Source organism: Glandiceps talaboti, chromosome 20, assembly GCF_964340395.1.
Source record: "Glandiceps talaboti chromosome 20, keGlaTala1.1, whole genome shotgun sequence".
In the NCBI taxonomy this organism is placed as follows: domain Eukaryota; kingdom Metazoa; phylum Hemichordata; class Enteropneusta; family Spengelidae; genus Glandiceps; species Glandiceps talaboti.
Window position 1 is genome coordinate 17,214,067 of NC_135568.1, and position 27,281 is coordinate 17,241,347.

The 27,281-nt window shown below is 35.4% G+C and overlaps 2 protein-coding genes across 2 annotated transcripts in view; both read left to right on the top strand.

Annotated features, from left to right (window-relative positions):
- The window catches only part of LOC144450510 (uncharacterized), an 83,027-nt gene extending 65,376 nt beyond the window's left edge, over window positions 1–17,651 (top strand). The window contains exons 16-24 of the mRNA XM_078141150.1: window positions 47–274; window positions 604–781; window positions 3,154–3,207; window positions 4,363–4,482; window positions 5,763–5,907; window positions 6,497–6,729; window positions 7,549–7,632; window positions 9,440–10,763; window positions 13,201–17,651. Coding sequence (XP_077997276.1) covers window positions 47–274; window positions 604–781; window positions 3,154–3,207; window positions 4,363–4,482; window positions 5,763–5,907; window positions 6,497–6,729; window positions 7,549–7,632; window positions 9,440–10,763; window positions 13,201–13,219 — 2,385 coding nt within the window. The 3' untranslated portion in view covers window positions 13,220–17,651. The remainder of the gene's footprint in view (window positions 1–46; window positions 275–603; window positions 782–3,153; window positions 3,208–4,362; window positions 4,483–5,762; window positions 5,908–6,496; window positions 6,730–7,548; window positions 7,633–9,439; window positions 10,764–13,200) is intronic.
- A 6,378-nt stretch (window positions 17,652–24,029) lies between these two features.
- LOC144450628 (E3 ubiquitin-protein ligase TRIM71-like) lies at window positions 24,030–26,252 on the top strand. The gene has a single exon (XM_078141273.1). It carries the CDS (start codon window positions 24,030–24,032, stop codon window positions 26,250–26,252), a length of 2,223 nt encoding a protein of 740 aa, XP_077997399.1.
- The last annotated feature ends 1,029 nt before the right edge of the window (window positions 26,253–27,281 follow it).

Below are 27,281 nucleotides of genomic sequence, written 5' to 3' on the forward strand. Positions count from 1 at the left end.
AGGACATTTACAACCTAGATACTAATCATGCCTCTCCTCTCTACAGACTGAACTCGAAGAAGCCACTGAAACATTATCTCAGATGGTTGCCCGTCCATACTTACGAACTCCAAGATATAAAATCATCCAGTCTGCACAACTTGTACAGAGGAAAAGACATGAATTCCTGTCTGCAGTGTCTAAGGGACTCATACCACCTGAAGAGACACCACCCTTGTTGAGAAGAAAACAGTTTGCCAGGAAAAATATTTTCAACTTTGAAAACAATGATGACGTAAGTATTGATGTAATGGCTTTGAATGACACAGTTTTACAGCTGACTTTGAGTTACATCACATTTAGGTATATTCCCTCTATATTTGCACTGGACCAATGCAACTGCAGTGAAAACAAACCGCCGTGAGCAGTGAAGCAGAAGTTGGCAACACCTTACACTTTGAAATGTTCACAAAAAGTTGTTCTTACATTTAGCAAGACATACTGAAGTTGCAAATTATTTGAGAGTTTGTATTTGAGAGTTTATTAGGAAGCAAAGCTATGTTTTGAGCAAATTGCTGTCAAATTATGAATAAAATTTCCTAACACATTTTGTGGTTATTATAGGATGGTGATGCCCTACGTCAGGCCATAGCTGCATCCTTACAAGAAATGCCACCAGGTGGTGATGGCTGGATGATGGATAAAACTGGTCGCCATAACAACATACCTTTACTCTATGAGTACTTGGGATTTGATTCCGAAGAATCAGATGATACATCACCTATATCCATGACAGATCAAGGTCAGAGGTCATTTCTTACATACTTGTAGATAGTCATATTTTACCAAATCTAGATAGTAAATCCAGATCCTTGTTATTATCATAATCATCTTTGTCAACATCATCATCATCATCGTTATCATCATCATCATCATCATCATTATCGTTATCACAATCATCATCATCACCACCACCACCATCATCACTGCCATCTGTAAGATTCTTCCTGAGCAAGTTAAAACAGGAATCCTAGCGATCACAGACTGTAATTTCTGGTTGGGGAGAGGGGGTATTCTTTTTACAAGTGGTTTTAATGGTAAGCACTGGCCCTACGGTGAAATAAAAATTGAAAATAATTTAAGGTGAACACTGTCCATCATCATCTCCATCACCATGATCGTTACTTTTATTTATAGTACAAGATGTTGTCTATCCAATGTTGAAGGAAGTACCTGTATATTTCATTCCATTCTCTGATCTATTTCCTGTACATGTGTGTTATTATATTACATCATCATTTATTTTCTCTCACAACTTGTTATACATAGATGTTATTCCCCAATATTTTTCTTCGTTCAGCCAAGGAAAATACGAGTGACCTAAGGGGCCTTTGTCACAAGTTGCTAGATGAATTTGACAATCCTTATATAGGTCATGAATATTTTCCGGCTGAATGAAGAAAAATAAAGGAGAATAACATGATTATACCAGCACCAGTAATATCAAAGTTAATTGGGAAACATGGCCATTTTGAACGTTTCGACTCATTTGGAACACAGCAGAACCAATGATGTAGACATGTGTTGTTGTGACATACAAATATAGATGCATGTTCTTGTGACGTAGAACGACCAGAGTATATATTTCATATTTTTGACTTATGCATGGTATAATAGTTATATTCTTCTGACACTACATAAAAATTCACAATATTACTGCATTGACCCCATTAGCAATTATAAACACCATCCTGCCCACTTCACATGGAAGACATAAATGTGTACACATACTAAACAGCATTTGAATCACATGTTCTTCAAAGTTCAATCACTACAAACTTTTAAGAGAGTGATTAAATGAGATCTATGTATTGTTAAATTCAAGGCCAACTTTTTCTATAGTTCTGTTAATCAAATGTTTTTGCCAGGTAATCTTTGCCAAACTTTAATCTTTTGATCCTAATCTGACATTGGCCTTGTATAAAGTATGATTGAATGGCAAAGCTTTAGACATCAGTGAATCTCATAATTTGTAATCAGTGGGTGGGGTGGGGGTGGGTGATGGTTTTTATCAGGCTTTCTGTCCATTTGATTGCATTACCGTAATTTACCATTTTAACAATATGTTATGGACATATTTGGAAACACTTATACATGATGTTACCTGAGTGAGAGGTTCTTTTGTCTTTTACTGGAGACATTGCAAAGGGTTTATATAATTATTATGTCACAAGTACATGTATCTCCATAATATTACTGATCCAAACAACATATCTAATACAATCCACAAACACAGATACTTGCAGTGAGACAACCACAGACTGAAGGAATATATGTTTAAAATAATAGCATGTTTCATATATATGGCGGTCAATAAAATAGTGAGGGTACAGATTGTGCAATTCATTTTAAAATAGGATAGTATCACCATCACATATCTTGGTATACATGTAACAGTAAGGTACAAATGTACACTGCCGGGACACCTTCCTGCAGCGGCCAGCCCCTTTCACAATCAAAACCATTGAGGGCAGACATGATGTATATCACAATCTAGTGAATGGTTGTCCAGAGTGTATATAATCTATGTACTTCAAATAATTGACCATCCTGTCCACATTGTTGTTTTCATCCCAATATCATAAAGTCCTCCCATATCATTGTACAGTGTGTAATATTTGTTCACTTTCAGTCCATTTATGAGATGTACAACTTGCAGAAATCATGTGGGCCTTTCCTTAAAACAGAAGACCGTACATGTAGTGTATAAGTGTTAAAAACCCTTATGAATAGTTTATTCATTTTGTGGATGTATAGTTTGTAGTTTGCTGAAGTGAATACAAAAAGTGTGAAATACCTGGCCACAAAAGAGAAAAAGATATATTTTGATTACACTGTTAGTATGTATATGTATGATGACTATGCAAATTATAAATTTTGACAGTACATGTATGTTTGTAGTTTACTGAATACGAAATGCGAAATATCTGGCCACAAAAGAGAAAAAACATCGTTATAACTTACATGTACATTGTATAATGTCTATACTTACTGTGTTAGAGTAAGATTTGTAGTATATGAAATACAAAACTGAAATATCTGGCCACAAACAAAGTGAAAAAGATTTGCATGACAAATGATTAATTGCATTGTAATGACTGTTTAAATATCCAGGGTTAGAATTGAAAGAACCAGATACACCATCATCTCCAGATAGCAGTGACAGTAGTAAGTATACCTCCGCTTTCTTTATTGTCTGTTTCACCTTGGCAGGGGAATTGACAATAAAGAAGTTAGAAAACAGCAAATACATACATGTAGTTGTGTGTAGCACTGCCCTCATATGAAACCACTACCATATAAGTACCAGCACCCCTTAGTTGATGTTTCAACTAGTCTTTGTATCAAAATACCATCATTTTCACCAAATCAGTCATATTTCTAGGTTGCAACCCTGATGCAAAATAAAGGAGTGGGGGTGGTGGGGGGCTTACAGACTTCCTGTTTTGTCATACATCATATGGGATGACAGTGATGCAGAAAGGGATGAGTAGTTGCTAAAAGAAAAATCCCCCACCCATTTTTTTTCTGCAGCCCTTCAATTGTGTACCATTGTACTGCAGAATTGTTATCTGCTAATGATTCTTAGTACCTTGAACAACTCTAAGAGTTAACTTCTTAACTGTAAATTTGTTGTCCATCCTGAACAATTTTTCTGACATGTGCTTGCTAATTTCACTGAAATGTTGCACAAAGATGAGGCAAGGTGTAGTCATGTATTACTTACACAGTGATCATAGGTGCTAATCATTGCCAGGCCAGGGTGATTTTGGGATAGTGATCATGCAATGAAGCCCTACCACATAGTTCACATCCTAAATAGAAATCTGTAGAATCATGTGTGCAGGTCTTGTGTATAAATACATGTATATGTCTGTGTATAAAAAATCATCGGGAACAATAGGATTTTTCAGGCAGGAAAAATGGCCAAAGTTTATTTGAGGTTATGAATCAAAACAAAACGACAGGTAAAAGCCTCAAAATGCTGTGCAAGTGATAATTTAACTTGTGGGATTCTCGCAAAGCAAAATGTATACCTTAACTTCAATCTGTGGTTGTTCACAATATTTTCACCTCTATATCCTGTTATGTAAAGCAACAAATCTTTACACTGTACTTTGCAATGTCCCAGTATTGTAAAAATACTTGCAAGATAGACAGAAAGTACGTAACATAGCAGCATAGAATAAAAGCGCTGTATTGCAAAGGGCAGGGATCATAGAAATTGAGATTGACCTTGACCTCTTTCGACAAGGTCAAATGCTGCATATTGCTAAGTGACAGGGACCATGATAATAACTTGAAGTAAATTTGTTATTTCAGCTCTTTGTTTCAAGCCAGGTTGTGGTAAACCCAGGGCCAAAAACAAGAGAAGTACTGTTGCTCACGAATACTGTGGACTGAAGTGTATGAGGCAAGACAAGCTGTCTAGAATGGAATCAGGTAAATAAATACTACCAAAATTAAGTAACTTTAGAGTTTAGACAGGATGTTTGTTACACAGTTTTTTTTGTTATGAATAATTACACAAATGGAAATACAGGCACTGATAGCACACACGTACATATGAAGTGATACAGTTTTATCTCAATGTCAACATTACTGTCCAGCTGATGAGAGACAATGATGATTCATACACAGACTTTATTTGTGTTCACAGTGAAAAAATTACATTTTATGTTCATGTTTGCTATCAGTGTCTGTATTCTGTTTTTATAATTCTAACAAAAATGTTGTGTGAGATGTAAAAAACCAGTCATCTAATTGAAAGTCTATAGTTACTTAATTTTGATAGTACTCAGTACTGCACACAATGTTTATATGATGTCATGACAAACCTGAATTTCACATTGAGTCCTTTCCATGTGAGAACAGTTTTGCATTGCAGTCATTTTACAGTCGAAATAGAAAGTATTCACAAGAAGACTGTAACATAATACAGAATCTATGAATCTACTTAATATTGGTAGTTGTTTAAAAGGTGTTCTCCCCAGATTTTTTGACTCAAGAGAAGTAGTGATATTCTTCTGTAGTTTCCACCTCGAAAATAATTTTTTTTTAACTTTTGCTGTCACCCTAAGTTTATTAAAGAAAACTGCCACCCATATCATGCTTGGTCAAGAAAAAAAGTCAATGGGTAGAGGTCAAAATGATGTCAATGTAGAATCCAAAACTGTGTTAATTGTGTGGAAAAATCAAAGAGAATCAGTTTCCTTGAAAACAAGATGATGAACACCTAAATGTGTTTGACTATTCTAAGGAAATAGGAACAAGCTATTATATGTACAGAAATTGAAAGAAAATTGATTTTCAGGGGATTTGGTTCCTGGGGTGTAATCTACCAATAAAGAAAAGGGAAAACCTATGTATGATTCTGTTTGACAATTTATCTAGTTGTATAAGGCAAATGATATACATGTACTGTTTCCTTTTGTTCAAGAGAATGATAAAAAAATAAGAGGGCTTTGCACCCTTGTTACTGTATTTAGGGAGAAGGCTTACAAAATAATTATGTTGTTTCAAATTTAATTTTGTTGACAGTGACCTCAGTTGATATTACGCACACTGACTTCAGACAATTTTATGTCAGACTAGCCAATAGTATACTGTCTCTCATGCCTGCAAATTCAGTCTCCATTATTCAGATTTTTTGGCATCTTATTGGTTAAGTTTTATTGAGACCATCCAGTTTGAAGGTGTTTATTTTGGTTTTCCATTAATAGATTCACCACCCTACTGTGAAGATGAGAACACCATCAACAATGAACAAATTGATTTATTACGAGCTCTTGAAATGTCAAGACTTCTCCTAATGGAACAAGCACAACAGTTAGACAATGGTTGTGATAGCAGTGAAGCCAGCGCAAGGTGACAATTTGATTTTATAAACAACATCTTATGAAGCCATACATGAAACACACATGTATAATTACGTTTTACAAAGCCTTTCTGGCCATATGGATGAAAATCGGTACTATTTATTTTGAATTAATAAACAAAGTAGTAAGACATCAGATCTGCACTTGGAAGGTTGCTGAACAGAAAACTGACCGTCATCGTACCTCTGGTATGGAACGAGCCCTCAACAGCACCTTTGGCAGTATGTGACCAGTGGTCATTTTTGAAGTTAGCAGAATTGCCTGAGGTTCTAGCAGCTGGACTGTAAACAACTTTGCAAAAAAAATTTAGTGACTTTGACCTTGGGTTCAGTTAGCAAAATCAAGCCATTTCCAGAATGCTTTATAGTCTTTATGTCTTGTGACCAATTTGTTTTCAATCATGTCACCATTCAGTCAAATACAAGTAAAGTATTGGGCTGGGGGGGGGGGGGGGGGCTGTATCTTTTATGATGACTTGTTAGAGATTGTCACACAGTGGTACAGTAAATTGTCTAAGGAGATGATAGAAATACTGGGAAATACTTTTTAAATATGTTACTTTTCTGTTCTTTCACTAGTGATGTAAATTCACTTCAGTTGCCTGCTTTGGTTCAAAAACTGAGCTCACCCAGGATTAGGAAACGTTTGAGTAGCTTCGGTAAGAGAGAAGATTCAAGTCCACAGGCAGTGTCTCCATCCACACACTCTGTCAGATCCATTGAGAGTGGTGAAAGTGTTCAACCTAATCCTAATTCAGAAGAGGTGGAGTTACAGAGAGCATTGGAATTATCATGTCAGTCACTGAAAGATGGTAAGCCTGATTGTTACATCCTGACAATCAAGATCCATAGTTGTGTCTGAACGTATACAGTCTATAATGCATCATTATTATTTAAACCATTCATTTTTTCCCCCTTTGACTTTATTTAGTGGAAATTTCAATGAAAATATTTGTAACATTGTAACAAGTATAAATTATAATAATTGCATTTGGTACAGACAGAAAGTTACAATGTTCTTACAGATGTGGTTTTAGTGGTGAAGACATTGTTTTGAATAACACCTCAGATAATGTTTCTAGTATTAAAAGTTTAACAGTTGTGTCTGGTAACATTGATTATTTATGTCTTAAATTAGTGAAATAATCTTGCAGTTGCATGCAAGCAATTTCTACAGCCTTATCAAACCCCAGGCTCTTACTGATTAGTGTTATCAAAGGGACAAAAATCAACAGTTGGTTCAATTCTGATGATGTTAAGTAGCCAGTACTTTAGACTAAACAATGATCTTGGTTGTATCATGGTTTTTGTGCCTGTATACCAACTACATTTTTCATTAAACCCAAGTTAAAGACCAAAGTTTCAATCCCAGGTTCCAGCATTAGGTTCACTTTATCAGTGGTGCCCTAAGGATCAGATAGGATCATTTTGTAGCCGGGACCAACTTTTCCTTAGCTCTGAGAGACAACCGTCTGTCACACCCACCCTTGATGCAACTTTTACTGGCTTCCAGTACATTGTAATCTACAGAATTCAGCTCAAAAATCTACTTACCCGTGAACCATCAACTGATATAGTTTGTTTTGTGATACTAACAATTTTTCAATTATTTTTATACAATTCCTCTGTAGGGAAAACCCCAGAGACAGATTTAGAGCATGCAATTAGACTCTCACTTCAGGCAACTGAAGATGATAATTTGGATACAAAGATAGGTTAGTACTAGTCAGAATATAAATTAATCTCATGTATATGTACATTGTAGGGGTCAGCTATTTCTTCAATTCCATATTACCTTAAATTTATTTTGTGTGATTGTCCTTTGTATTATAGGATAAAATATGTGTTTTCCAATTCCTACATCTGACACAGTGGCCATTCAATTCCCATCACTATGAATTATACATCGTATTGAAACAGGATTGCTTTGGTGTTTCATTCATGAAACATGACACACACTCGGACAATTTAAAATAGAATAAACAATTGCTGCAGAGGACCACACTCATTTGGGATATCAGACAACTTCAAATATAGTATAAACAATTGCTGCAGAGGACCACACTCATTTGGGATATCAGACAACTTCAAATATAGTATAAACAATTGCAGAGGACCACACTCATTTGGGATATCAGACAACTTCAAATATAGAATAAACAATTGCAGAGGACCACACACATTTGGGATATCAGACAACTTCAAATATAGAATAAACAATTGCAGAGGACCACACACATTTGGGATATCAGACAACTTCAAATATAGTATAAACAATTGCTGCAGAGGACCACACTCATTTGGGATATCAGACAACTTCAAATATAGAATAAACAATTGCAGAGGACCACACACATTTGGGATATCAGACAACTTCAAATATAGTATAAACAATTGCTGCAGAGGACCACACACACAGTTGGAATATGAGACAACTTCAAATATAGAATAAACAATTGCTGCAGAGGACCACACACATTTGGGATATCAAACAACTTCAAATATAGTATAAACAATTGCTGCAGAGGACCACACTCATTTGGGATATCAGACAACTTCAAATATAGAATAAACAATTGCTGCAGAGGACCACACACATTTGGGATATCAGACAACTTCAAATATAGTATAAACAATTGCTGCAGAGGACCACACTCATTTGGGATATCAGACAACTTCAAATATAGAATAAACAATTGCTGCAGAGGACCACACACATTTGGGATATCAAACAACTTCAAATATAGAATAAACAATTGCTGCAGAGGACCACACACATTTGGGATATCAAACAACTTCAAATATAGAATAAACAATTGCTGCAGAGGACCACACACACAGTTGGAATATCAGACAACTTCAAACATACATAGAACAAACAATTACAGAGGTCCACATACATTTGGGATATGGAATCAATCAAGTAATCATGTTGCTTATCAGTAATAATGTAAACGATTGAAGTATTAAAATCATCAAGTCCATGTTTAATCATGTCAACAGAAGCCTGTTTCTACTGCACTATAATAAATTTAGCAAGACTTATCACTTTAAATGCGATTAGGTACATGTTGTGTGTTGTGTATCTTTTCTTGTTAGTCTGGCGTTAACGGTGGGATAGGGAGTATCTAAGGACCCCTAACTTTGTGGGGTTATTATCAAATTTAAAGACATACATAGAAGAATGTAATGATTCCTCTTCAAAAATCCATGACAACAATCAGCAACTAGTCATTTTTGTAATGAATTTGATATGTGTGGACATCTTTGGAATGCATGTATTAAATGTTTATGTTAAAAAAATATCATGTCCCAGAGTTACAGCATAGTAGTTTTAGGCAGAGTGTAAAACAAAGGACACACTGCTTAATACATTCCATAGCTTTATTTCAGATGAAGAATTCAAAGAAGGTGTTAGTGTGATACGGAGTCGGATGAGACACACACACACACAAACAAATCATATCATTGCCCTTGAAAGAATATTACTCTACACTTTTCTCATCTCTTTTTCTCTTACAGATTCTAACCAACGAAGTCCTTCAGCCAATAGCAGACTATTATCAAACGATGACATGAATGAACTTTTACAGGCATCTGCAGTATGCAGTGTGTTAGAAATTAACAAACCTCACATGAGTACAGTTACAGAGGCTAAGTGCAATGCGTCAAAGGTGCAATATTTTTCAGAGAAAGAGAGCAGTGATACTAGACAGGAGAAGAGCTTTAATGGGAAACACACAGTCTGTGATAATGATCTGGATATTCCTCAAGTGAAGGTGATAGCTCCATTAGCAGTGTCCGAAACTGATACCGATGATAAAGATATGTTACTTTCAACACCAGAAGAGATATCGGCAAGAGTTTATGTTAGTGAAGAAGCATCAAGTATAGCACATTGCCAATCTTTGGCAAATGCACAATCTAGAGCAAGAGATCATTCTCCTTTGAGAAGAACATGTAGTGGGTCCGATCAACGTAAAGTAACCGAGATACTGCCCGATCTGTTGTGCCCACCCTCAGCACATGCTAGAGTCTACAGATCGCACAGTGCTCCTGAAGAAGGTGTGGCTGCAAAGTCAGTACCAAACAGTCCCGGTCTGCTGAGAAATCGACGGGTTGGGAGTTCACCTTCAGAAAGAGATTTCCTTGATCCGAGAGATAGTCCTCATATGTGGGATTCAGTATACCTTGATTATCGTGTTTGTCATAGTTCACGTGGCAGCCCTAGATGCCAAAGGTACACATCTGGAATCAATACTAAACAAATGGAAGCTAACGATGAAACAGAATCCACATCGAAAGAAATTTGGGAGAAAAATGTTGACTCTATTTGGCAAAAAAAGGCAACACATTTTCAGGAACAGAAAGTCCGTAGCCAGGCATCTAGCCCAAACTCGGCTGCTCAGACACTTGAAAAAGCTTTTGAGCAGGTCCATTTCCCAACCAAATATAGCACACAATTTGAAAGTAAACCCAAATCATCTCAAGGCATCCCAGTGGAATACAAGGAAAAGAATTACAGTTCAAACGCTAGAAAAAATAGACATTCTGTTTACAGTTCATCACCTTCAAGAACAGGAACACTAGAAGTTAAAGAAAGCAGAAGATGCAGATCTGTTAGTCCTGCACCCAGGAATGTGTCACAGCAAAAAGGACCCATCTCAGTTAATCCACAAGGTCTGGAAGAGGGTGCTACTGCCGTTGTTAGACAAAAGAGTACAGAAAAAAGATCTGGTGATAAGACAACTGTTGTGTCCAAAGAAAAGAGTGATAGAGAAAGGAGACGAAGACGAGAGAGACGTTCAAGACGAAAGGAGAAAGAAGAGGAAGTTGGATGGCAAATGTATGTGTAAGAGGAAGTACATGTATTTTAGAGAGCTGTTGCAGGTGAATGAAGCTTGCATAGCTAACATAGTGACATGTTTAATATTGAGTACATTTCATTTTAAACAGGAGAGGTAAAAGTCAAGAATGTTTTATGCATGGTGAAGTGTCTGTCTGTCTGCCTGTGTGTGTATGTCTGTAGTAGAAAATTTAGAGTAAAAAATCCATAGGCCAGTTCCCTTGGTATTTGTTTGGATATTTGCTGTGGATGTCTTGGTAGGAAACTGTTCACAGCATTGGCATGCCATTTTGTCAAAAATGTCAGCTTTGGTAGAAAACTAAAAGATCAATCAGTACTGTGATCTGATCCTTGACAAGTAAATTGGTCAATTAAATTTTGAAACTACATGTATTGGATGGAATTCAAATTATTTCTGTAATCAATGTTTTTTAGATATTCCTGATACAGATCTATGACTGAATTTGATTGATCAAGGAAGATCACCTGATTCTCAACATAAATATTAGGCAAAAAATCCCCACAATTTTTGTTGAAATCTTAAACTCACAATGTGATGTATTTGACAGATAAGTTAAATGTTGATAATGATGTGGTGTGTGTAGGTGATCATGTATTCAAGGTAACATAACCTTATCAATTCAGACTGCAAACTAATGAATTAAGATCATATTCAGTTGTGCTAAAATGTTATCGGTGCTGTTTTAAATTGCTCTGTCTGCCATACATAGATAAAAACAAGTAATTCATGAAACAGATTCAACAATAAATGACACATGTTGTCGTTATCAGTACAGCATTTATTTTATTCCAACATCGTATAATTAGATGCACCAATTTTCAGAAATGAAAACCGGGCTCACACTTTGCAAGTATTCTGTCACAGCCTGCCTGGCCTATATATTACTTATATGTTTATATATTTGTTATATGTTTACATTGTGTAAGTAGGATATAAAGTGATACGTTAGTTCACAGTTACAGCATAAATAGGGTTGCTTTGGCATTTCAGTCGTGGAACATACTGCAAGACACTTTGAATTAGCGACATGCTTTTTTAGTGATCACAGCTCAACCATTGTTGTAGCAAAGTGTTACATTGTAATTTAGCGACCTAGCCACATGTGTCAAAACACAATACTAGTACCTACATGTTGTTGACGGCCCAAGAGTTGATGTCATTTCCGCGTTGCTACGTTGTAATTGAGGTCACGCTCCCCTGCTCGGTCGACACGAGGGGGGAGCTACCCCCTCGTGTTGACTGAGCCGGGAGAGCTTGTCGACTACGTCAGAATACATTTTGCTTTTACACTAATTACAACTACTAGTACTATCAAATTGTTCCACTTCAACATCGCTATGCTACGATATATACGGTACTGAAGAGAGCCAGCACAGTATTCCTTACGTCTACCAGTTCCAAACGACAAGAAATCAAGTGAAAGTGACAAACTCGTTGAACAAAGCCGTCACTGATGACATGTTATCTACACAACAATCTGATCCCCAGTTTAAAGTTGACACACTAAATCATTCATGATGTTCTGTCTGTTTATGTGTGTAGACTAGTACTGTATATGTGACATGTGCATTTGTGGTATATTGATGTTTTCATCAGCATCCATTTTCAATATATTATTTCGACGCACTCTATTAATAGCAGCAATTTGAATTAACGAAGCTACACTGTTCACTAATTTCACTAAAATAACATGCTTGCTAAAAGAACATGATTAACAGTAACGTTTTCACACACACTCGGTTTACTTTGATCACAAAATAAAGCTTTTTAGAGATGCCATGCATAGTGGGAATGTTGAAGTGGTCATGTTGCTTATCCATAGGAAAATAAACCATTGAACCCATTAAAATCATCAAGTTCATGTGTCATATCCTTTCAGCAAAAGCCTGTTTCTACTCACTGTAAAACAATAGCAATGCTTACCACTTTTTGAAGTGGTTAATTCCTCTTTGTAGCAGGGTATTTGTTTGTACACAAAAAACTCCAAGTTGGGCAAAACAGGATTAAGTACACATGTATGATCGTGCTGCTGTGTGTGTGTGTGTGTGTGTGTGGTACTTCTGATGTTGTTAGTGTGGAGTTGAAATGTGTCTATATTAAACGATTAATGTATATATTATGTAGAAACATGAGTGACATGCCAAGGTAACCCAGTTTGTGTTGTAATGAAAGCCTGGTGTATTCTATTTAGTTAACAATAATGCATAATGAGCATGACACTATTGTAACATGATTTCTAGCATGCAATTTTAGTTGGCAAGGGTAATGAGTAATAAAAACGAAAGCCCTGGCTGCTTAGACATGTATAATTAGAGGCCAGTACTATGATCCACATTATGGTTTTTATCATCTTTTTAGTTTCCTTTAAAGTTATGCATTTACATTTTATTTGTTTGCTCTTTTTTTGAATTCAAGGGAAGAATGGCAATATTGAGTATGGCTGTTTTCTATTCTAGAGGCCATATGTACTTATCAAAGTCCTCTTGAACTCTTCTTCCTTGCTGAAATAAAAGGATGGGACATTCAGATGCCATTTGGATAAAGTAGGAAAAATATACCGTGTACCTGAAGTTATAAGCCAGTGATCTGCAGAATATTTATATATAGATTCATCAAATTTGTTCTTCATACAATAGGAAAGACATTATTTAGCAGATGTTCTCTCACTTGCCCTCAGTCTCTCTCTGCTCTCTCTCTCAGTCTTTCATGCTCTGTCATCTTGCCCCCAATCTCTCTCTGTTCTCTGTCTCTCAATCTTTCACGGTCTGTCATCTTTCCCCCAGTCTCTCTCTGTTCTCTGTCTCTCAATCTTTCACGCTCTGTCATCTTTCCCCCAGACATTCTCTCATTGGAGCACTAAATATCTGAATATTTGAATTACTATAATGACTTCTGCAATGACATTAATCAGTGCAGTCATATTTATATTTCATGAGATGGCTTGGAAATGTTTCAATAATGCTAACAGATATTAGATCAAAACAAATAAATTAGGTAAATGTATTGAGACAGGTACAAGAGCAAGTGGAGGACAGCTTCTATTTCCTTGCCAATCAGGTTAAAGTTAGGGGATCAAATCCTATTTCTATCCCTTATCTATCACTAACCTGAGCTCCCTAGCTTAAAACAAATATGGAACTTTTTCTAGTTGGTCCTGCCCAGCTCCATTTGTTCGTTCATCACACTTGTCAAATTTGATATTATATATATATTATTAAAGTATAATTTGTTGTCTATATTGTACAAGTCAATGCTTAAATATTTCTTTACTAAGATATTATGTAAAGAATTCTATTTATAATTGATTCTATAATAGAATCCATGATACACTTGTAATGATGACACATTTTAAATAGGAAAATGTCTGGATTTACCAGTATGTGTCCATCTGTTTACTGTATACTTCTTTTGATGTTGAGGTTAATTAAGGGTTTGTTTGTTGTCATAAGTATGTATATTGCATTTTAAATAATTGTTAATATATGTTTATCTGGCTTCATTTCACTGTCATTTCTTAGAAATGTAATATTCTTCATTAAGGTAGAATGCACCTGAGGAGTAATTTGCCTAGAATCAAGGTTTCCTACAATTTCTCCAACTTTACTATATGCAAGCTTGTTCCTGGTCCACTTGAAATAATATCAAGATAGATAACAGAATTCAGCAGCCATGTTAGATTCTCAAATATCATGATTGTGATGTAATTCTAAATTCTATTTCAAAAATTTACAATGACCCCTGATTTTTTTTGTTAATTTAAAATGAGAATGAGTTGAAGTTTTTTTTTTACGAAGTTACAGCAAAAATTTATTGAAAAAACTCTTCCTTTTCACAAATGAAATAAACAGCAAACCTAAACTTTGCATATTGTAAAATGAGGACTGGTATGACCCACAAAATATTTGAAAACAGATATATGACACCTTAAGTATAGCCTTGTTAAAGAAAAGGCAGATGACACCTTAAGTATAGCTGGATGTACCAGTGTTAAAGAATAAGGCAGAAGATCGGGCCATTTATGTAGGAGTTTCTGATGAAAGTGGTTATTTTCTTACCAGGAGTGTCAGTTACTGTGAACATGTTAGACTTAACATACAGAGCAATTTTAGCATGTTTGGCTTTCCCCTTCAATGACCTATTATCATAATTTACATATGGTACATTGTAATCAGGTACAAATCTATAACAACAGAAGGATTTTTTGCAACCTTTTTCTTGATTTTGATGATCAAAATTGCTTACCTTGCAGTTTTAGGAGACTACTTTTTGAACACACTACACTAGTTTATGAAATATTGATTAACATCGCCTTGGCAACCATAATTGCCAAAATTTAGCTAATTTATCTGAGGATAATTTTAAGTTGAAGGAAATTATTGAAATTAATCACCAACTTAATTATGGATATGTTGCGTGGAGTTTTTACAAATAAAGGAATCTTTAAACTGCTTTAAGATTGCTTTACCGGTGTGAAAAGTATAAAATTTGTGTGATAAATTATCATGGGATAGGAAAGTTCATATGAGAAGTGTATTTTAAATAGAAAATACCTTTCTTCAAATTAGGAATTACTTTGTCATTGTAAATGTTGTTTGATGTAATAAGAATAATTTATGCAAGATAAATGTCATTGCCTCGTAAATACAAAAATGTTGTAGACAATTTGCACCAGATGAATATTGTCGCATAAATATGAAAATGTTGTGGACGATCTTTGTATGTCTCTACAAAAAGAGTCAAGCATTGTTACAGATCAGACTATGATTACACTCAAGAAGATAGTTACAATTTTTTGTGGAGTGAAATTATTTCAAAGGTGGACCTCAAACAGTTCATACTATTCAATTAATTATGTTGCTATTTATTAAATATTGAATTTGAATGTATGAATAATTCAACTAAAATAACAATAGTTTCTTTACAGTCACAGTTTTCTGAAATCTAATTTATAGTGTTCCTCTGTATTAGTGTTCGACAGATTTTTTTGTATAAAGGGCTGTGTTTTAAAACCTGGAATGAATTGAGATTGAACAAATACACAAATAACTTAATTAGTGTACAAAGATGCGTTGCACCATTAAGTATAATGTACATAATTATGTTGTGTCATTTTTTTGTTAAATCACTAGTCACATTTTAAATTGTGTATATCTACTTTGAAGTGATTGTGACAACTGTATATGAACCCAGATGTGTTTATGATTGATATTATAATATAAGAAGTCATGAAATTTGCATTTTAACAATTTCCGTACAAACGTGACATTCAGGCAATTATTCGGACAACGCATATTACAAAATTCTTCAGCACATTTTATCCAAAGCATTTCTTAGATCTTTGTATTGATGGATTTCAAGATGTCCTCTCCACAGACACTTAGACGTGCCCAACGGTTCAATATTCAAACTGTAAATTAGACGATTTCACATAGCAATACCTTGACACACTAGATATTGACAAAACAGTAGGCCATTCCAGACTGCAAACTGGAAATTGAGAATACATCGCACTCACTCAAATCATCACCTCATAGTACTGTTTCGTAAGAGCTTTGACCCTTGGTATTCTATAGAAGTGTAAATCAGGGATGTTTTCATATTGTTCAGACATTAAGGAAAGCAGCAGTGCTCTATGATTGAGTAACCTATACCATGTATACTCCCAAAGGTACACATAGACAGGAATTAGAGTGCCATCATGGCAAATTATGGAAAGTTCTATAATTATATGATTTGTGAGTGGCTTAGCTCTTGAGGTTGATTCATTAATATATTCATATTGAGGGCTCTACTGATATTATCTAGCACAGCAGGTAGATTTCAATGTCAGTGAGAATGTGCCCTCATTATTTGGCCAACACTTCATAAAGTAAGATGTTTACATTCTCGCAAACCAGAGTTATTATTTCTACCACTACCCAGTGGGAGGCTTGTTAAGAACGTTGCCGTAAAACAGGCTGTGGTTTGCAACAATAGATATTTAATTCATATGATATTTGAATTTAAGCATATTTGGAGAGGATATAGTTGAAATCCACAAGCACAAAGGTTTAACCTACCCATAGTATTAATAAATTAGATTGTTTTTCCAAACTCTTGCTACAATTTGTGCATTTTATTATGTAACGTTGTTTGCTACCATGTATACTTTATACATTAGTTGCATCAACAGTTCAAAACTATACATTGTAATATTAGGATTGTGTGACACAGAAATATACGAAATGTGTACAACAGTCAATGAATCTTGTTTCACCCTATATGTTCAATCATGTCAAATGAAATTTATTACACAAAGTAACATATACACAGAGTTTTGAAGTATAAAGTTGTAAGCTGAGATACCAATAATAACGCCAACAATGTGTTCTTTTAGTTTGTTAGTTGCCAATAGAGAAACTCAAGAAATGTATTAAATCTTTGACACAGAAAATGTTTTAAATTTTTAAATTCTATCTTTATGTGAAATATTGTGAGACGTGCAACTTGCAATGCAAAAGTTGGTGTCGTCTTTTTTCTAATGTTATTTACAGCTTTGTAAGCAGTCGGATGCTAGGGAGACTTTGTAATCAGTCAGATGCTAGGGAGACTTTGTAATCAGTCAGATGTTTTGGAGACTTTGTAATCAGTCAGATGCTAGGGAGACTTTGTAATCAGTCAGATGCTAGGGAGACTTTGTAATCAGTCAGATGTTAGGGAGACTTTGTAATCAGTCAGATGTTATGGAGACTTTTATATTGGAAATATAGTGGTGGCCAATTGCCTTGAAAAGTGGTGTTTTTGTGGGTTTATACTAGTCCTATGAATGTCAAAATGTACCTTTTTCTTTCTTTTAGGGGTGTCTATATGTCCGAAATAAAGGTACCTTTACACCATATAAATTTGTGTATACTCGGGTTCTTTTTTTGGCAATCCTAAGGATGCCTTGTATAACTCCACAGTGTTTGACATTGAATTCAAAGTAGTACATATCATATAGCATAGTGGCATGCATTCTAATCAACTTTATTTTTGTGTCGTACCCAAAAAATCAAAGTTCTCGAATATTAAAATCACGATTTCACCATTGCTATAATAGAGAGAGTGAGAATAGACCTCTAATTGACACATACAATGTCGAATTATTGATATTTTAACAATTTTGGTTATTCTATTGTTGGTTTTCTGATGAAAAAAATAGGTTACCCCAGTCACAGCTAATGCAAGTTCAAAAGTAAAATACTATAACACTATTAACAGGTTGTGAGAATTGTAAATTATAATGACACATTGTGTTATGGCTGATGTGATGGTCCTGCTACCGGTGTCATTGGTATATTAATTGTAGCCTGCAAAGAGAAAAGAAAGAAATGATTGTATTTTGATTTGTATGGTTGTCATAACCCTGTATTTATTTATTCTATTTGGCAAACAGATTTTCACACAACTGATCAGAAAAGGGTTACCATGTTACTGATAGTAAAGATGTTAAACCCAAAAGAGTAAATATGGGCGAAAATGATCGTGTCTTGCTGAAATTTGGGATATTTGACGAAACAAATGGTTTATGGTCGTTTTGACCCCATTCCTGGGGAAGGATTAATTTTGACCTAAATGAAATATGTTGGTGTGTTCATCATATTTTACTAGAGAAGGATTAAAACTTCATCTTGGGTCATTTCTAATCAAAAAGCTTGACATTAATTGTATATCAACAAGATCAGTGTCTTTGATTTGACTTAATAAGTTGAGACAAACCAAAGACAAAAACATAGTTTGTAATACTTTGGTGGACAATGCTTAGACTTACTAAAGTCAGTGAGGTTGTTGAAATTTGATATCAATGAACTGACAGGGTAGAAATTTTGCCATTTATGAATAAGAATAGCCACTAATTTTGGCGGTAAATTTTAAAACAGGAGATATGATTAATTTAGGCGGGAAACGTAACATTAGCAGACGACAAGATTGGAGACTTTTGAGATTCTATGGAAACCAACCCCTTGAAGCACAGCACAGGAACAATTCTATTATACGAATACTTACTTGGATATTTGTCAATGACCTATGAATATCGTCATGTACTTGAATATAGAGTTTACAAATGCGCAGTATTGGAAAATTAGTTTTCCTTGCAGAGGGAGCAAGTCTGGACTCGGCTACTAGGAACATTTTCAGAATCAAGTTCTGATTTACTCCGTCTGCAAGCAGGACTATGAACTTACCTCCCCCTTTCCTTTGGGGTCAGGTCCTAGTTCATTCCTTAAGGCATTCCGTTGAGCAACCAGTATCTTAAACTGCTTCAATGTCTCCTTTTCTTCCCGAGTTCCACACATATTTATACGGAGAGCTTGCAACAACTGACAAAATTGAACATACACAGCTATTACTTATCCAACACACGATGAATGGTTCTGTTAATATTGTGGTTGGAACACGATAGCTACTGCTAATAATATTATAACTGCACTAACATCTTCAGTACAGCTAAGAGCGGAAGCAGCTTTCCACCAAAATCTAATCAAGTGGGCATTGCCCTAAATGTTCGTTTGAACCCATAATTATTATTGATGTCTTGCTAATTTGACGGAGAGGAAAAGGTAACATCCGTTGAACCTTCACAGGGTATAGAGTTAATATTGTTTGACCTGTCTGCTATATAAATTCTCTAAGTATGTTTTGAAACAAGTATCTCCTACTATGCACTTCAGATACATGTATTTAGCACATTCCATACACTGTATCCATCATTATTCATTCAATAACGACAACACCCCCTCCCCCCCCCCCCGAAAAAAATACACAAACAAACATTGTAATCAAAATTCACGCTTCCCCTCTTGGATATTTGACATTCGTGTTTTAACTTTGAAATTTCTACGGTTATTCTTTCAAACTTGAGTATTCGTTTCTGATATTTATCCTCCTAACTGACAAATGTCTTTAACATAGATATGATATAGTTTGCATTTATATCTGTGTCTGTGCATCTGTATTTGTGTTCTTGTGTATTCCCACACCTCGATGAAATGAATAAAAGAATGGTTTGCAGTTTATCGACATTCGGTAGATTATTCTACTCCTTGCTTACAGGTTGTGTACAGAAATAATATATATACCAGAATTACTCACCTCTTCGTTTGTCCCACATACACTAAGATATACAACTGAGCCCTGAAATAAAAGGAAAATTAGTACTCAGATGAAATTACAATTTTAGATGGAGCCATCAATGAATATACTGTTGGTTGACTGATCTATTTAAAAATAATACCGCAGTTACAGCGAGTGCCGGTTGAACAGTAATCTTGCCAACGACTAGCATACAAACTCATGTACTATAAAAACCAAATACTAGTAAGTCGTATCATAGATTTGGAGGTCACTGCAGGGCCTATATGGCAATACTAAAGATAAAAGTTTAAGAAATAGTTTCCGAATTTAGAGCTAATCCTTTTTTTATTTTTACACAGTGTACAAGTGGAGATAGAAATAGAAGAAAAATCACTATGCATGTGATTTTCTGCTTCAAATGTAGCGAATATAAATTTACCATCACAAAAATAGAACCCGAAAATAGGTATTCCATGAGCAATGTCTTCTCAGTCAAGAGCGCCACCTGTACCACCCATGTAACTGTAACCGCGATGTATATAGACATCGCACCGGACGTTTCTTCTCTGGAACAGAAACAGAGATGAGCGTATTATAAGTAAAATAGGAAACTTTGTTTGCAGTTTTATCCAGTGATAAATTGTTAGTCTAAGTAAGTGGTTCCTATGTATATATATTGAGTAGGTTTGCTCTAATCCAAAATTAAATGAATCTATTAAATGTATAAAGCTCTGTTCTGTTCAGTTGCACTGAATGGTTAGACCATATACCATATGCTTTGTTAAGGCCAAATAGCAAAATAATGTGTTTCCGATAATTCTACAAATAACCTGATGACTGGCCTTAGTTTAAGCCGCCGACCCTAAACATTATCTACATGCAGAAAGGTAAAATTATGACAATTTACTTATATTTCCATGTAGATTTCCTTGCCAAAGTATCTTTGGTCACTTATTAAAATTCACATTCCAGAGAAAAATTAAACGATGTAATTTCAGCCTATAACAACACAGTATGCATATTGTGTGTGTCTACTTCACATAATTGTCTCCATTTAAATTTACTTATTTTACACTTCATCAACTGTTATGAAAGTATTGTGACCAACGAGTACTTTGCCTTTTTAAAACAAAAATAAAATAGAATAAAATAAAATAGAATTCCAATATACCTACGCTATTTTCTGACACCATGTTATCGGAAACAACCCTTTTTTTCCTTTATAAGTAATTGGGTTTTCAGTTTTAGTCTAAGTCTAAGAGGTTATCAGTGCATGGCTTTGCTTCTCCTTTTAGCCAGAGAAAGCATCTTGACTATAACTAGGGGCCTAACGGATGTCTGGATGAAGTGAGTTCCGAGGTTTTTGAGTATATATATAACATGCAAGATTGTGCAACTTCCGTAGGTAATTTGTGTGTATCAAATTATTGATAGCAGTGTCTTGTTTGAAGATGTTGAGTACAACACTGGGGTCGAATGATGAAAATCATTGCATATATTAGAGTAATATTTCACCAATAAAAAGGCTTCAAGTTATTTTCATAAAGTTTCTGTTAAATCTTTCACATACTACTAAATATTCTTACTCAATTTCTTCAAGTTCAAATGTCGTCAGCTCCTGCTCAACAGGAAATATAGCATACCAACAGGTCAAGACCAGCAGTATAATGCCTGTCACCTATCAGTTCAAAAGAGATAATAGTGACGTCATCACATAGGGAAGATGTATATACCTCATACACAGTGTGTGTAGCCACCTGTTGCCTCGTGGGACTTCAGACATGTATATGCATTAGATGAACAATAAATATTCATGACTTTATCTGATGGTTATAATCACTAAGGAGACATGAATATTCAGTTTTCATCTAATCTGGCAAGTGCGCGAAATTTATGTGATGTAAGATCATGACATCCATCTCCAAATCTCAAAGTTTACGAAAATGCCATTTTTTCATGTAGTGGTGCACATGTTTACTACAAACATGCAGCTTTCTCTCCCCCCTCAAAAAAAACCCAAAAAAACAGGCAAGCCATGTTGTGCCTTTCTAAAATTGAGTATTTATATATCTGTTGCTTAACACATAACGGATCACCACGTTCCCATATAAACTGTGCAAGACTGGCACCTCCAGTTTGATTTCAAGGCTAAATTATAATATTGACATGAGATTTAAAAAAAGTATTTATCATAATTAAGTAAGCACGGGTTTAATCAACATGACAGACTTACCAGTGCATACAAAAGTGCGATGACACTTGGTGCATAAAGCATTGTTCCCTCAAGTTTCTGTAGACATCTATAATAGGATATATGTAAACATCAATAGAAGATGGGCAAAATTTCAAAGAGAAAAGTATCCGTTTGCCCTAATTACACTGGGTAAATGCACGAATTTATACATATGGATAAAGAAGATGCAAAGTATGGAATTGAGTTTCATGTAAAATAATGTATAGAGTGTGAGTTTTTGTTTGTTGTTTTGGTGTTGTTGTTTTTTTTGGGTTTTTTTGTTTGTTTGTTTTTTGTTAGTTTTTTTTTTGTTTTTTTTTTTTGTTTTTTGTTGTGTTTTTTTGGGGGGGGGGTTATAGCAAAGGATGCCTTGTGAATTCATGTTATTTTGATAAAGCAAACTCATATGATACATGTGATACAATGTGTTGGTTTTATTCACTTTCACTTATCAGCATCGATCCGAACTTAGGCGGACGTGACTTATGAGACTTGTTAGGCAACTTATTATAATAACAATAGAAGTAGTGAACAATATGTTTAACGGAAATTGCCTTGCAAGTCTTATACATTGTTCTTCAATTTCGATCTGTGTTGGGATCGATGCCAACTCAGTGCTGATAATATTATAAATACGAGAACGTGAAACCAACACATTTATCTAAATGAACACCAATTTGTTATTAAACATCATGAATTAACAAATAGCCTTCCCCTATTACTTCACATGATTTAATATAAAAAATACGTAACAAAATCCTGATTAAAAGGAATTCCATTGACACAATGCAACAAACAATGCAGTTATCATGAACAGCACCTTTCAAAACTATTGTTTTTTCATATATGAATATGGAACAAGCATTAATAAACAAAATTGTAATCTGCACACCAAGTTAAATTAAAATACTAGTATTCAACAAAGAACAAAAATATGCAAATATAAGCAAATTTATTTACATACTTGGTGTCGTCATTGTGTGTAAATTCAGGTAGGTGTAAATACAGTATCGCCATGATAATCACAGGAACAGTCCATCCGACGATGAAATACATGACTCTATAAAGGGTAATATTAATTATCACATTTTAGTAAAGAAAAGAACCGAACATTCTCTGTTTTCATAAAGTTAATGCTGGTATTTTATTTCTGTATTTACTGTTTTTAATGTGCAAGTTTGAGTAAAAATGGATAGAAGTGCGCCCCCAAGGCGGTCATCTTGATCATTCTCACCAACGTCGTTGTACAGATTAGTAAATTAATATTCGATACCTATCGATGTGGTCGCATCCACCACAATCAAACATAATGGTTATTACTTGATACTGAATCAAATCATTTGAATCTCGATTACAGTCATATCTATTGTGTAGTGAATAGTTTGCAGCAAGATTCAGTGTGAATCACATGCAGTTCGTATGTGACGTAGGTACTCTTAAAATAACACCTTGAGTTTATAATTGTATTTATACCTCCATGATATTACCGATAGAGCCACGTGATCAAACTTGGCATCTACATTAGTGTAAACGGTATATACCATGTTTGAGGAATTTATAAATTCCACAGAAGTGTGTCCTCGGTTACCATGGTTACAATTCATAATGTAGTAACCAACCGATAATGTATCAACCCGATATTGTATAGTAAAAGATTATCGATATTATCTCAAATTCGACCCATAATGTACCAATTAAATTATAATTTTTATTGTATCAATGCATACGTTAAACAGGTTAACACGTTGTTGAGGAACTGTTTGGTCATATTCCGGCTGGAATGGTACTACCGTAGAGGGCAGTCAAGCGAAATGCATTCTAATGACGCTTTTATAGTCAAACACGGAAATAACCTTTTCACCCAAATCTTTGTAAGCTATGTTATTTACCCACGTACACATATTTTGACGTCGCCATCATGGCCAGTGAGGAGTCCCGCTTTCTCGAACAAATAAACGAGAATTTTCTCGTTTGTGGTATTTGTTCAGAGAGATATAAAAATGCCAAACTACTGTCGTGTCTTCACAGTTTCTGTGAACCGTGCCTTTCAAAGCTCGTCGAAGGGGACAGTCTTGTTTGCCCAAATTGCCGTCGGACCCACCAAGTCCCATCTGTAGGGGCGTCAGGGCTTGCTGGGAACACCTTTGTGAATCAGCTGGTGGAGCAGTTCAAACAACGAGAAGAGAAGTCTGTAAATGTAGGGAAATGTGAAGGTTGTCAAGAGGGAACTGTCACTCAAAGGTGTACAGACTGTGCTATCAACTTCTGTATCATATGTGCTAAGGCACACAGGTACGTACCACTAACAAGATCTCATCGACTTTTAGCCATTGCTGAATACGAGATAACAAAGTCCAAAGACCCTTCCTCGGTCCAACGCCCAACCTATTGCAGTAAGCACCCTGACAACCAGCTCAAATTCTACTGTGATACGTGTGAGGGGCCAATTTGTCTGGAATGTACAGCAATCGATCATCCTCGTCCAGAACACAAATACAGATACCTGGACGAAGCAGCCGCTGACTACACGAAAGAAGTGACGACAATGATTCAAGACCTGAAAACGAAAGAAGCCGAAGCTAGCGACAGCAAATCAGAGGTGGAAAAAATGGCGGATTCACTGGAACAACGTTACCAAGAAGAAGAAGTGAAAGTAAAAGACCATATAGACAAAACCATCGAAGAAACAACGCGTAAGATACAAGACAATGGTAAAGAGTTGTTGGGAGAGATGAAAGCGGAATACGATCGAAGAAGAACGAACTTACAGGCACAACTGAAAGAAATTGAGTGTATTGAAAGCGATTTGACAAATTCTCGGGAATTTGCTGAAAATATCATGCATTATGGAAATGCTTCACAATTGATGACTGCTAGGAAGGGTATGACGTCACAAATACAGGAAGTGATGACGTTGGAGACAAAATGTTCACCAACAGAGGATGACTACATGGAATTCCACCCCATAGACGACTTCTGTACAGCGAAGATGTTAGGGACGATAACGATGCAGACGACACAATACAAATTACTCGACATTCCGGAGTTCGTCAGAGTAAAAGAGGACTTAACTTTCAAAGTTAGCACAGAGCAACCGACTAAGAAGAAAGATGTTACTGCAGTGCAAGACGTCAGAGCTGAGATGAAGACACCGGATAAGAAGACACAAGACATGACAGTAAGAGACAATAAAGATGGAACATTCTCATTGAAGAGTCAGACACAGATAGAGGGAGATCACCAACTGTCAGTGTCAGTTTGTAAGAAACCACTACATGGGTCACCTGTCAATGTCAAGGTCATTCCACAGAAAGGGTTGGTACGTAAATTTGGAGGGAAGGGATCAGGGCAAGGAGAGATAGATATGCCTTGGGGGGTAACCATGACAAAAAGTGGGAGTGTGATAGTGAATGAGGAGAAAAACTACAGAATGCAGCTATTCAGTTTACAAGGGCAACACCAACGGTTTATTCAGTTTACTAACTTTCCAAGTTCGTACCTTCCAATATATTCAGTAATTTCAGATGAAGGATTAATTTTCACAGCAGACTATTGTAATAATCGGGTAGTTGTCTGCGATGAAAATGGTAAACTAATACGACACTTTGGTGAAGATAAACTGGAACAACCATTTGGTGTTGCTCTGAGTGCAAGCAATCATAGAGTGTATGTTTCAGATAGGTCTTTAAGTTGTGTATTAATTTACACACAAGATGGCGACTTCATAAAGTCATTTGGAGACGAGACAAGAGGCGATGGCAAGTTGTTGTGCCCATATGACATCGTCATTTCTAGCATCACCGGGAATGTGTATGTGTCTGATTACGAGAGTCATACTGTCAAGGTGTACAGTGATGATGGTGATTATCTGTATTCCATTGGTTGCCAGGGGAGTGGTGATGGTCAGCTGAATAACCCAACAGGCCTAACTACAGACAAGCATGATAATGTGTATGTCTGTGATTATGGCAATAACCGAGTACAGAAATTCAACTCACTGGGTAAATTCATCAATGTGGTTGATTGTGGTACAGATCCACTGAGTCGTCCTGTTGGAGTCTGCGTAACCGACGAGGAACCATTTGGAAAAGTAATCGTCGCAGAGCAGAATGCAAACTACATCAGGGTGATAAATCAGTGAAGGAAAATAACAGTAACATGTACATCTTTGACAGGAATGTATGCAAGACAAATGAATGTTTTAGTCTCAGACAGCAAACATAGAGTTATCTTTGATCTCGCCACAACTAAAGAGATATAACGATTTACTAGTAGTATCAGCATACCAAGATTTAAATACAGTAACTCTACAATTGTCAGCATGGTTTATACAAGAAAGACCAGAAATCATTCAATAATCTTAGTTACGCCTAAAGTTGGTTTATAACTGTTATTTATTTTCAAATATGTGACGTCATGAATGCAAGGTTTAGATTTAATATTGTAATTTCCTCATAGCAGTGATCTATCATATCAAATGGACATTCACACCAGTCAATTTCTTAGTTATATACCTTTTCAAAGAACTTTCATCAATCTGAATTTTATGTATTATAAATGATGTTTGATTTGATACATATTGATTTTGCAATTGCCAGCATTATTATACTTAACTTTATTTAATCGTTTTGAGAGTCTTTGATGTAATTAAAGCTGTCTCTGTTAGAGATTCTTTTGGAAATACAATATATAGTATTTTCGTCACATTTCTATTGCAAATTGAGCAACGTGAGCAACACATGTACAATTATACATGGTGACACATAAAGCTCATATTACAAAACAGACAAAGGCAAACAAAAATAAACAAACTAACAAAATATACACATTCAAGTAAAACAAATACCACAAACACACTGATAACTATGTATATCTGACATTGTATATTCATGTATAGACAAAGTAACATATTAGTAGACTGGTAAATTGTGTTCATGTACAAGAAGACATTTTAGTAACTACTTATTTTTACTAATTACCAGATATTTACATTGTGTTCATGGAGAACACAATGTTCAAGAAGAAATTTTAGGCACTACTTGCTTTTGTATTTTTGTTCTCAAGCGAAATAAGTGAAAAGAAGTCTTTAGTGAAATATTTTAGGTTTAACGTATACTGTAGCTGGTACTTTATCAGGATGTTGGAGTCTGCATAACTGACGAGGAACGAA

What these genes read in the sequence shown, in the direction of transcription:
- LOC144450628 (XM_078141273.1), top strand. Translation starts at nt 24,030, where the DNA reads ATGGCCAGTGAGGAGTCCCGCTTTCTCGAACAAATAAACGAGAATTTT.